General features: G+C 41.7%; 1 protein-coding gene across 1 annotated transcript in view; it reads left to right on the top strand.

Annotated features, from left to right (window-relative positions):
* The first annotated feature begins 412 nt into the window (after positions 1–412).
* The window catches only part of PAPSS1 (3'-phosphoadenosine 5'-phosphosulfate synthase 1), a 61815-nt gene continuing 49434 nt past the window's right edge, over positions 413–12793 (top strand). The window contains exons 1-2 of the mRNA XM_054990540.1: positions 413–650; positions 12572–12686. Of these exons, the coding sequence (XP_054846515.1) occupies positions 591–650; positions 12572–12686 (175 nt within the window). The 5' untranslated portion in view covers positions 413–590. The remainder of the gene's footprint in view (positions 651–12571; positions 12687–12793) is intronic.

Genomic DNA, 12793 nt, shown 5'->3' with positions numbered 1-12793 from the left:
GCCTTGGTTTGTCTTTCTCGGCGCACATTTTTTTTTCTTGAATGCCAATAAAAGGTATTGACTGACCACAGGAAAAGGCTACTCTTTCTTCTGTAAACATCTGTTTTCAGCCGAACTCCTTTTCCTCTCAGCCTGACAGCTTTTCAACAAAGAGCAGCCGCCTCTGCGGACCTAGAGCGGCAGACACGGAAGTGCCGCGCGCTCCCTTCTCCCCCCCTCCCGTCTCGAGCTTGCGGCAAGCCTATAGACGGGTGCGCCGGCTGGCGTGGCAGTAGAAGCCGCGCGCATGCGGGTTCTGCGAGGGGAGCGAGTGGGGTTTACGTGTCTATTCGCGCGCATGCGCTTTTGCCTTTCCTCGCTCGGCGCTTCCCTCTTGCTCCTCCCTTTCGGTCCCTTCCCAGCGCGCTCCACCCACTTTCTGCTTATCTGCCTCCTCTTGCCAAGCTGGGCTCGCGCGCGACGATACCGCCGGCATCTTCCCTTGCGAGAGCATCTCCCGCCCCGCTTTCTCGGGGACGTCGAACCCTCTGCTCCGCGCGCGCCCCCGTGCCTGCCCTCAGCTTCATTTCCCCCCGCCCCACCCGCTGCCAATGGAGTTGCCTGCCAGCCAGTGCAAAAAAGTCAAGCTAAGCAACAAAGTGCAGAGCTGGGTAAGTCCCGATTTGTAGCTGCAACCGAGGATAAGGAGATGTTTTAGAGAAGGGGGAAGAATGAAGATATAGAAAGTGCTTGCCCGCCCTTGCCTTGTTGTGATGCGCTTTGGCTCGAGGACAACCTTGCCAAAAAAAAGATGAGGTGCAGAAAATATCCCGAGTTTGAAAGAAGGGACGGAGGAGGTACTTGTCGGGTTGCCAACTCCAGGTTGGGAAAGCCCTGGAAATGTTGGGAGCGGAGCTTGGGGAGGGAGCTTTGTAGGATATTATTTATTTGCATTATACATAGTCTGCTTTTCTCACTGAGATGCAAGGCGGATTACACAATGTGGGTCAATACAGTCAGTTTCATACATATCAGTAAACAACATATACCTGCAAATTTGCAAAAATTTAAAACAGCAGAAATCCAATACAGTGCTGAATACATGTAGAAACGGTACGTAAGCAATTCTCAGACTGACATTAAACAACGTAGGAACTACCCTCCAAAGCAGCCGTTTCCTCCAGGAGAAGTGCCTTCTGTTGCCTGGAGATTAGTTGTAATTCCGGGAGATCTCCTGGAGATTAGAAACCCTAGGTGCTTGGGATGTCAAGGGCAAGGCTTTGCCTGCTCTATAGGAAAATCATATTTCATGAGGTGTCCTTGTCCTTGCAACTTCTGCTTTGAGGGGAAGAAATAAATTAAAAAAACAGTAATTCTAGGAAAGGTGGAAGGCTAAGAGAAAGACCCAGTATGAAATAGATTGTCTCAATAAAGGAAACCACATCCTCCAGTTTGCAAGATTTGAGCAGGACTGTTAATGATAGGACATTTTGGAGGACTTTCATTCATAGGGTTACTATAAGTCAGGAGTGACTTGAAAACACATAACACACACAAAACACAATCCCTCCTTTGTTTTTTTGTTAACTCCCTTTGTATATATGTATGAGAGAGAGTGTGCTTGCTTTTTTTGAATGAGGTTCTGTGCTGCTTCGTGCTGTCTCTCTGATTATCTCCTGCTTTAAAAAGTTGTGGGTGGTTAAGCAGATGATGATGCAGAGGAATGTTGTTCCTCGCCTTTGGTATCATTTTTCTTCGTGACTATTGGCTGAGGAAAGGACTGGAATCTCCAGTGTACAATGTCACCATTCATAAATCTTGGGTGGTGGAAGACTGAGGTTCTTTGTGGACTGCTGCTTGAATGAGAGCACTGTTGAAGCACGAATGAACAAAGTTGGGTTTTTTTCCTTGCCAAGGTGCTACCAACAGATCGATTTACAGTACCTGCCAAAACCTAGGAAAAAATGGCTGTATACAGCAGCAAGGGGGGTGGGGGAAGAGGCGTTTACCAAACACGAAGCTTGGCTTCAGCTGGAAATAGAATGCTACCTTAGCTGGATGGTTTTGGTTTGATCCAGCAGGGCTGGTTTTATGATGCCGTGATTTGAATTGAATAATAAAGAGTTGCAGTTACCTGAAAACAAATGCACTGTGGTGCACAAAGTGTTTTGTTCTGTCTGAGACAGTTCAGGTAGAAAAAATCAGTGTAGCATTAGAACCTCAAAAGCCAGCAAAGTTTATTATTAATTTTCTGTTACTGAGATAAATAAGGCCAGAACTTTTCTGCTTCTTTAAAAATGGCAGATATTAATCTTTTCCTGTGGTACTATATTCAATGTAAAGCATGGCAAGTCCAGCCATGTTGTTCAGGTTGGGTGGAGATGAGCTGATAAGATTAAAAAAAAAAAAAAGGCTGTTCTTCTGGCAAGCCATATATATTAGTGCTGTTCGGAGTTCCTTGTTAAGTTCAGTGATCTTTCTGGTAGTTTTTTAGAGTTTCACTTTTCCTGGTTAGTGCTTCAGGTGAAAACATACAGTCCCAAATAAAACACATCTCTCCCTGCCCCTTGCATCTAAAATTTCCTTTTCCCTTTCTTCTACATGTCTTCTGGTAGGATTCTGGCACAAATGCACCCCCCCCCCATCTTGTTTCAAGAGTTCAGTTGGGGATACAATAAATTCCCATCCTGCTTATTCCGTTGTAACAGCCTTGGAGATTTCTTAGCCTACCAGATTCAGAAAGGCTATTCAAAAAGGCTTTTTACTCAAATGAGAAGGGATGGGGTCTCAGATGCTTCGCTAGTAAGTTAGGGACCATAGACTTCACCACTATGTTGCCTTACATATTATCTGCTGCTTTAAATATGTACTCTGATGTACCGCCAGTGTTCCATGTTGTTTAATGTCAGTCCTAGAATAATGTTCTGTTTCAGTATTTTTTCTACTCTATATTGGATTCTTGCTAATGCTATGTCTTTTAAATATTGTGTCTGTTTGCCCTATGGCATTGTTTGTGGAAATGTCCTTGATACTGTATTGAAATGTACTTGATACTGATTGTACTAATCTCATACTGTGTAATCCACCTTGAGTCTCAGTGAGAAAGGTGGACTATAAATAAATAAATAAACAAAAATGGATCATTTAAAACCATACTGTGTGAGAAGACATATGGCTGAAAACATAAGAGATGAGTATCTTTGAAGTGTTGCAATCTGATTATTCTGTCTTTTCTTTTAAAATGCAACCATGCTTATCTGAATGAATAACTTCTAATAAATGATAGCAGTGGAAAATCCTTGTGTAAGCATGCAGTTTACATAAGGATGAACCCAGCATCAAGAGTTAAAATGAATTAATTTCAAATTGAAGTGATTGTAGATGCTGACCTGGGAGCTGTGAATTGCTAAGAATAATTTTTAAAAGGAATTGGGCTTATTCTTGGTAATCAACCCCATTCCTGAAGAAACTATGTCAAGATTAGGACAGGACTACAAAAGTGGCTCAGGGGTTTATTTCTCAGAGAATACTAAATAGCAGGGCTCATTTCGAGGGGGAATGCACAAGAACATAATTCCGGCAGTTCCCGAAAGAGGTCACGTGTCAGGTGGCCCTGCTCACCTGACTTGGCCATTTTAGGCCCATTTCAGCCTGGATTGGGGCCGAAATGGCCCGGATCAGACCTCTAATGGGTGGTGGATCACTCTCCCACTCAGCAGTGGCCCGATCCTGACCATTTTGGCCCCCTTTTCAGCCATTTTCAGCCCCTTTTTGCCATTTTGGGCCCAATTTCTGCCCTGAATGGCCAGGATTGGGTCCAAAAGAGCCAGGATAGGTGATGTCAGGGGGTGTGGCATACGCAAATCAGTTATGCCAATGACACACTCCTGGTGATGGCAAGGGGCATGGCATATGCTAATGAGTTCCTCCAGCTCTTTTCCTACGACATGACCCCTGCTAAATAGTGTCAGATTAGGATCTGAAAGACCTAAGATTTTATTCCTCACTCTGCCGTGGAAGTTTGCTGGGTGGCCTTGGGCCGGACAGGCACTGAACCTACCTCATGGTTGTTGTGAGGACAAAATGGGGGAGAGGATAATGCTGTAAGCAGCTTTGGGAGAAAGGCACGGAGTAGAGGCTGTAAACAAGTAGTATTAATTAAATATGGGCTTGAGGGTGGGTTACATCCAGTTAAATACAAACACCCCAAAAGAAAAGAAAAAAGAAATTGAAACAACAATCTGGCATGTGATAAGTCACTGGCTAGACATTTATGTGCAAACTGAGTTTGTTCTTTGGAGTCTATCCCATTTTTCCATGCAATTATGGCATATTTTCTATTTGGCAGTTTCTGTCATTAACCAGGGTGACCTTGCTTAAAAAGACAGGATTCTTAGAAATGGTTGGAAGTCCACCGATATTGAAGGAGTGTTTTAGAACTCTCCGCAAAACATTTTCTTATGTTGTTTTACCTTGGTATATATTTTAAAAACTGGGACTGCAAGGGTATTGTGCACTTATTGCATACTTCTGCTTTCCTTTTTAAAATCTGTTAAAACAAATACTATATGTGTGTCTTGATAAAGTGTCAGTGATGAACTGAGCAAGATTCAGCGTAGTTTGAGTGGACCAGTGCAAAGGGGTTGAGGCTGTGGAAGTCTTAACATTGAACTTTATTGTTGTAACGTTTGCTGTTCCTGTGCCTGGTTAGCTAGACTAACATGGAAAGGAATAAATGGCATTTTGGTCATGCTTGTTGCTGAGAAGATAAGACTTCAGTAGATAAAGCATTCAAGCAAAAAAAAAGCCATACAGTGTTGCAACTCTGACCAATATATATTAAAAGTTGTTACGAGCAACACATTGCATAACTGCATAACCACAGCCTAGTCGAAAACTATGCAAATACTTCTGAAAGCCAGAATACAACGAACTTTCCCTCCTGAAGTGATAGGGAAGTAAGAGAGAAGGAAATTATGATAGTGTCTCGTTAACAAAGGTTTAAGCTACAAACCTTGTTTTAAATTTTTGTATATTTGTATCATAATTTATAGCATTGAATTCTACTATACATTAATATAATAATAAGACAAGTGGGGGACCCACCAAGACTTGTGGGAGGTATGATCTCATTTTCCCTTCCCCCGTTCTTTCCTGTCCCTGAAAGTCCCCTTTTCCTGCTTCCTTCTCTCCTTCCCACCTGCCAGCCAACCTATTTTTATCTGCTGCCTTGTCTTCATCTTTCCCTCCTTTCCTCACCTGGCAACCTCAAGTTGGGAAAACTGTGTGTTATTCTCGTTGCTGGGCCAGAATCAGTCGCACAATGCCAACCTCACCTTTCTCCACAGTGGGGACCTAAAGCAGCTTACAACATTCTCCTCTCCTCCATTTCATCTTCACAACAACCCTGTGAGGTAGGCTAGGCTGATAATTAGTTATTGGCCCAAAGACACCCAACAAGTTTCCATGGCAGAGTGGGGATTCAAACCTAGGTTTCCAGGATTCAAGTTCAAACTCTAACCGCTACACACTGGCTATTGTGGGGAGACTGCTGTTGAGCAGTATTGAGTATCTGGGCCCAGTTGAGCCATGCAAGTTGCATGGTAGCAGGTTGCCTAGTAGTTGCTGTCAGGCCTGGTCCTGCCATCAAAGGCCAAAAAAGTCCTGGAAATGGTCATGTCCATCTCCTTGCTTTTAACTGACAAAACACAAGGCTAGAAGAGTGGTGGTACTATTGTGGTTGCCTAGCATTGGCCAGTGAGGGCATTTGTTTCCTAAAGCTACAGGATCTGCTTCTATTATTTTGAGGCTTTTAAACCCCCCTCAATGTTTGTTTGTTTTTTTGGTAGATTGCATATTTTTCTGCAAACTGGGGTTTTTCTAAGGTTTGTGGATAGATCTATCTTATCTGTTCATGGCCTCAGTCTCCGATTTAGGAATCTACAGATGGGGCACATTGAGAATTAGATATATTGATAAAAGATTGTGCTTAATACCTTGTTTTAAATCTACATAAAACAAGGAAACTACAGACAGTGTAATGATTGTGCTGTGTTCGAATTAATCTTGAAGCAAGAGGAGCTTGCTGGTGGGCTGACAGGCCAGTCACATACTCTCAGCCTAATTTACCTCACAGGGTTGTGTTGAGGATGGAAGGGACAAGAGGCGGGCAATGTTAGATGCTTTGGGTCCCCATCCGGCAGAAAGACAGCATATAAATGAAGAAAATAAATCACCTGTGCATGGTGAAGTGCAAGAAGGCTGAAATGCAGTCATCCTTGCTGTATGGCCACCAGCATACTCAGAACCCTTTCATGCTGCCTTTCAGTTTTTCACCCGTGGAGAAGAGCTGAAAAGCACTTTAAAAGGTTTGCCTCAATCCTGTTTAAAGGGTGATGGCTGTTTGCCCAGCGTCTTAATTACAAACCTGTTTTGATCTTTATTGAATTATTGAAGCATTTGAATTATTTTCACGTCTGATGAAGCTTTCTAAGGAATCATGCAGACCTTGAAGGCCACTGCTTTTGTTTTCATTGGAAAGGAGCAATCGGAGCAGTGAAGCAGGATTGGAATGTCAGGTGGAACCTATCTGCTTGCTCTTCTTCCTGACTGAGTTTCAGACTTATTGGGGAAGAGACAGTGTAGCTTTGCTCTAAGCAGTTCATGATACTTGAGTATATTGGACATCTTTGGATTGGAAGGTCAGGTTTTTGAAGCCAATCAAGGCTCAAGTTTGTCATTGAGCCGTTTCAAGTGCAGACAACAAGCATGTGACTTTGATCAAGTCATACACTCAGCTTTGTGGCATGGGGCTCAAATGTGAACATGAGGACAATACATTCATTTCAGTCAAACAAATGGTGGGACTCTTAACAAAGTTGGCAGTAGTCAAGTTCAGAAAGAACCTTGTGTCATCTCAGAACCAAGCTACAAGTGACGCATGACACAGGTTGGACACTTGTCAGCTTCCCTCAAGTTTTGATAGGAAATGTAGGCGTCCTAGTCTTGTAGCTTGGCTCTCCGACTGCTGTCCAATAGACTTCTCAACTGTCACTTGTCCAACATTCCACTAAGCTGCCTACATTTCCCATCAAAACTGGAGGGAAGCTGACAAGTGTCCAACCTGTGTCAGGCATCACTTGTAGTTTGGCTCTGAGACTTAATCTTTCTTGCATGTGTCTGGGTGCCTGTTGTATATTTCGCAGAAAGTCTGTCTGAACTGTGGAGCTGAGGACAGAAGAGCAGGATATTCTTTTTTTATATTTCTTCCGCCACCTGTGTCTCAAATATCAGGACGAAGAAAACTGTTAATCAGGACATAGACTAGCAAACTTGTGTAGAGAGGTAGCAATTGGTATGTATATTGGGGCTGGGGCTGTAATCAAAATAGAAATAAAGCAATTGTTGTTTGACTTCATCAACCCTTTTACTTCCTAACGGTGCTGTATTGAGGAATGCAGTTATCTTGAATCAGTTTTTGTTATATATGTGAGATGGAATTTACAGCAACACATTTTTCTCTGAATATTATTTTGAAGCCTCTTCTCCACGTATGGAGTGTACCTGTGATATCTCAGTGTTCTGATTTCAGGAACACCTTTACATTGGCCTTGAAATTTCCATTAAAGAACATAATGTTGATTGATTTGGAATAATAAATAAGAAAAAACCAGAAATTTTGTGTATTAACCTAAACTGACCTATAGGGAACTTGTAACAAGCACAATTTGTTCAAAATAAAAGGTACGCTAGCATTTAAATGAGGTTCTGCTTTTAGTTGTGATTGCTGTTTTTACATTTTTGAGGGTCCTTTATTGCTCAGATTAAGTAAGGCCAGAGGGTAGCGTGATATATATACTTCTATGAAATTGTTGGCTTGGACTTCCAGTAGAAACTAAATATAAGCAAGAGGGGGATGTGCAAGGGCTAGCGTGGGGAGGGAAGTCCTCTGCCATCCACCTTTTCTGACTTTGTCTAATGACCTTGGCTGTAGGTCTCACTCTTGGTTTCATTCCCCTGCTCTTGTCTGCCCCCACTAACCGTCAGTTTTGGTTCAGTTCTGTTCTTGTCTCTAACATGCCCTACTGGCTTTTAAGTGCCCTTTATTTTTCCCAGTCCCACTCTCCTTCCTTCCCCTACTCTTGCTGGTTTCTGCTTTTATTTTCTTCCTAGTGCACCTCCCCAGCCTGCGCAGTCTTTCCTGGGAGTAAGATCCATTGAATGCAGTAGGACTTGCTTAGTAAACATGCGTCGGACTGCAATGTGTGCTACCAGTCTTGTTGAAGCAATTAGGGGGGTGATGTTAGACTTCTTTGTATTGTTATGGACAGCTGCTCTTCATTGACATATCCTGGATTATGTGAATAGAAGCTTATCTAAACATTTCAATTTTGCGCTGCAGACAACAGCAAGCCACCAGACTTTGCCCAGTTGCAAGCAATCTGGCCTTTATACATCACTGTTAGTATCCTTTGAAGTCTGACGAATTTATCTTGTTCGGGCAAAAAAAAAAAAGCACCTGTCAGTTGTAAGTGATAAATTGATGAATAAAATTATGGGAAGATATGGAACCTAAGCACAGAGATGTTAAGTACATTATTTTGAAATAACTAGGAAAATGTAATTGGGAGGGAGTGGGGAATTTGATGAAACTGAGATCTGTAAACTCAGGTAAGTAATAAAACATACATGAGCATCAGCACTGTAGCTATTCATTACTTTTACTTTGTTTTATGAATGAAGTGGTTTAAGGTAGGAAGAATCCATATCTATCTTTCTTGGTCAGTGATATCCTTGAGAGATGGGTTGGTGGTGGTGGAGGGACAACTTGCATTGTTCTTTTCTGAGTATCATGTAGTCTTGTGATGAGGAGAATGAAGAGGAGACGATCACAACTCCCTTTCTGTTGTGTAGTTAGATTTTGCCTTTAACCATCTTCTCCTTACACCCTATGGGTAGATAATGCTGCCTCCAGGAATTATATTCCAAACTAGTTAATTTAAATTGCCCCCTGAATAATGTGCCCAAGTGTCAGGCTCCTTTGTAGAACTATGTGGCCCTGAGGATAGGAATGAGATATATAGGAATCGCATATTCTGGGGTGGATAAAAAAATACAACCCTCTTGCAGATGGGTGAACAAAAAAAACCCAAATAAACCTTTATTATTAGATGAAGCATATTGGTTTCACACTGTTTCTTAAGTTTGATGGTTTCAGAGATGGTTATATGTTCTTAAATTTTCTTTACATAGGCTCAGTTACACAGATATACATAAACTTTCTCTCTCAGGTACACACAGCTTGCCTGTCTAAACCAGAATGAATCTTTTCTCTCTGCTCAGTAACAAAAAACTGCAGTTCACCCCGCCCCTAGAGCACTGCCACTGTCCAATCAGATTTCACTGTAGTCACACTTTTCAGCTGCATCCATACTCTCTAATCAGCCAGTCACCTCACTCACTCCTCCCTCTCTTTCTCCCCCATTCTTCTTCTGTATCACACCAATCATTTAAAGAACCACACACCACACATTTAAAATAATTACAGTGATGCTAAGAAATTCCCTATCAGGCAATTCGATTACTGAATTGTTAATAGGGTTGCCAGGTCCAGGTTGGGAAATTTTGGGAGATTTTGGAGGTGGAACCTGGAGAGGGTGGGGTTTGGAGAGGGGGGACCTCAGTGGGGTATAATGCCATAGAGTTTACCCCTTAGAGCAGCCATTTTCTCCAGGGTAACTGGTCTTTGTTGCCTGGAGAACAGCTGTAATTCCGAGAGATCTCCAGCTACCACCTGGAGGCTGGCAACCCTGTTAACCTGTTGATAACAGCCAGGATTGACTTAGCTGACAATTGATGTGTGTAGGAACCTCAGCAATAGACGGTCTGTTATTGAAGTAATGGAAGCTCATCTTAAGATTTTGATACGTGTTCCTTTTTTAAATTATTGAAATAAAAAGGAAAGTATGCCAGCCTTCAGTAACTTCTAATTTATTGGTTAAATGGATTTGTTTGACATTTTTGTGAAATATACTAAAATAAAATCCCCTGTTTATGGAATACAGATTTAGCTGTGGTGAAGTTTAGAAAAGTCAGGAGTTATTTCTATTCTGTGCCAAGGGAGAAAGTAAACCTTAACATTTTTATGCTTTGGGTTATTAATAGACTGGTAAAACTCAGCAGGAGTACACGGAATGGCAAGTTGAGTTGAAGTTGTAGACAAGTTTTTTGGTAACCTAGAAAAGTAAATGCTAATGACACTGTTTAAACATGAAATTATAGGATTAATCTTTCCCTAAAACTTAAAGTTTTCACCATTTACACTGTTCTGTGGCAGACCTTCAGCTGTCCTAGGGATCCCCTGTTCCCCAAGAGTAGCTTTTTGAGGACCATTTTGGGGTGTGGGAGAAGGTGAGAAGGATGTTTACATGGATAGAAGTCCTTCAGTCTGTGGAAATTTTATTGGAGATTCAAGTCTTTATCTATAGTTTGTTTATATTTTACCTTTGTCTTCAGCTTCTGAAAACCCAATTCAAGGGTTAAATAAGAACATTGGAAGAAGTAAAAAACATTGAAATTGTTAAATGCCAACAGTTCAAATTCTTGAGAGAGCCTTAAAGAAATCTGCTCTGAAGTTCCCTCCGTCCCCCAAATTGTGCTCTAGTTTTTAGGCTATTAGATGCTGCCATCTTTTGAAGGTTTTTTTGGGGGGGGATGACTAGAGATTCAGTTTTAGAACTGAAACAACTAAAGGTTACATCTGAAAACAATATAATGCCCCGGTACTTCACATCTTCTGCCTTGTGAATGAATGAAAGAATTAATGAATTTTTTAAACTAAAAGATGTTTTAAGATGAACTTTGTGAGGTGCCTGATTAGAATTGTCTAGTTGGAAACATGGCAGCTCTGAAATTCTTTTGGCTGTTTAAGGGACTTGTCTGGTCTCTTTGGTGCTGGGCATGCATTTAATCAGCAGCTGATGTTCTCAGATGGAGGCTGCTTTTTTCTTTATCCCAGAAGGTGAAGGTGCAAGCTGAAACTAGTTATATCCAGATCACCTAATCTGATTACACTTACAACATGTCCTGCATTTCTCTCTGTAGACTTGACTAATTTGAAAGATTGCACAGTCTTTTGTGATAAGTTGACTGGTCCCAATAAAAAGTATTTTTTGGTTTTTGTTTTTGAATTTTTTCTGTGAACCAGCACATCTCTGTTGCAGTCTCTGTGAATTTTTTAAGAGGGGTATATACCAGTTAGAATATTGGATTTCAAATGGAATGATTTGCTGCTTACCCATGAATCTCAGTGAATAACTTTAGACTACTTTTCCTCTCTCAGCCTAACCTACCTCACAGGCTTGTTAGGATAACATGTTGTGGGTGGAATAAAATGTGGTAGATAGACAAGATATATGTTGTAGAAATTATGGCAATTTGTAGAGAGACTGATTGTGATTTCAGAGTTCAGACTAGAGATGGGCACGAACTGGGGAAAAAAACAAACCATGTGGTTCGTGGTTTGTCAAATTTCACGAACCACAAACCACTTTCATGAATCTGCCCCCCCCCCCCGTTTGTGAACCAGTTCATTTGGTTCGTGAAAATGTCACATCCAGGTCAGAAAATAATCACTTCTGGGTCAGCAGAAGGTCACTTCCGGGCCAGCAGAAGTCTGCAGGAAATCCATCCTCTGTTGCTTAGGAAACTGATTGATTGGCACCAGGCTGTCTGCAGCGACGAACCAAAAAGCAAACCAAATGAACTAGTCTAAAGTTCGTGGCAGTTCGTCAGAAATGGGATCTGACGAACCACTGGTTCGCGAACCATGAATGGGCCTGGCTCGTCATGACTTTTGCTTCATATTTGGGTTCGTGCCTATCTCTAGTTCAGACTTCTCCCCTTTTCCCCTAAGCAAATACAGGAAGAGTTGATGTTTAACATCATTCTCTGGGTTGGGAGGAAGTAGCCAGATTTTTCTGATTATTTACGGTGGGTATGTATTTTAGCAATCCATTCTTTATCTAGCTGAGACTATCAGTTAAAGGAGGCAGTGCCCTTCTTTATCTGAACAGATGATTGTGCTGTTTGATTGCTACTGTTAGGAATTTTCACTTTCTTAATTCATGGAACGTCAGTGTCATTGTAATGGTTTGGGAGTACTCTAGTTCTTGCCTTTCTTTGGACTGTGGTGTTCATTTGACTACTGAAGCAATTAAACTCATTGCCTGAGGACGCTAACAGTGAAATCCTAAGCAGAGTTACTCCAGTGTTTTCAGAGGTCTTAGACTGGAGTAACTCTGCTTAAGATTTCACTGTCAGTGTCCTAATATGGTGTGGGTCAGATCAGAAATAAAAATATAGGTTGTAATATAAAACTGTAACTCAAATACTGCTGCATTATTTCACGTTCTTGAGGTGAATGGTGTCTTGTCAGTGACTTTGGTTCCATAAGCCTTCAGTAGCAGAGCTTTCCTGTCAACAGCACTTGTGTATACTAGTTTGCTTTTCTATTTTGCAAGTAATAGATTTTTAGTAATTTGTTCTTACTAAGACAAAACTTTACTGATTCTTTATTTTTTTCCTTCTTCAGGGAATGCAGAGAGCTACTAATGTCACCTATCAAGCTCACCATGTCAGTCGAAATAAGAGGGGCCAGGTGGTAGGGACCAGAAGTGGCTTTCGAGGCTGCACAGTCTGGTTAACAGGTACAGTATTTTTGCTGTTGGCCATTTTAGAAGGCCAACAATAGCAGGAGGCACCAGCTGAAGATTTTCCCAGCTGCTGTTTTAGAAGCCCAAAGTATCTTTCCAAA

This window comes from Eublepharis macularius, chromosome 10 (assembly GCF_028583425.1).
Source record: "Eublepharis macularius isolate TG4126 chromosome 10, MPM_Emac_v1.0, whole genome shotgun sequence".
NCBI lineage: Eukaryota > Metazoa > Chordata > Lepidosauria > Squamata > Eublepharidae > Eublepharis > Eublepharis macularius.
This window is presented reverse-complemented; position numbering and strand designations above follow the sequence as displayed.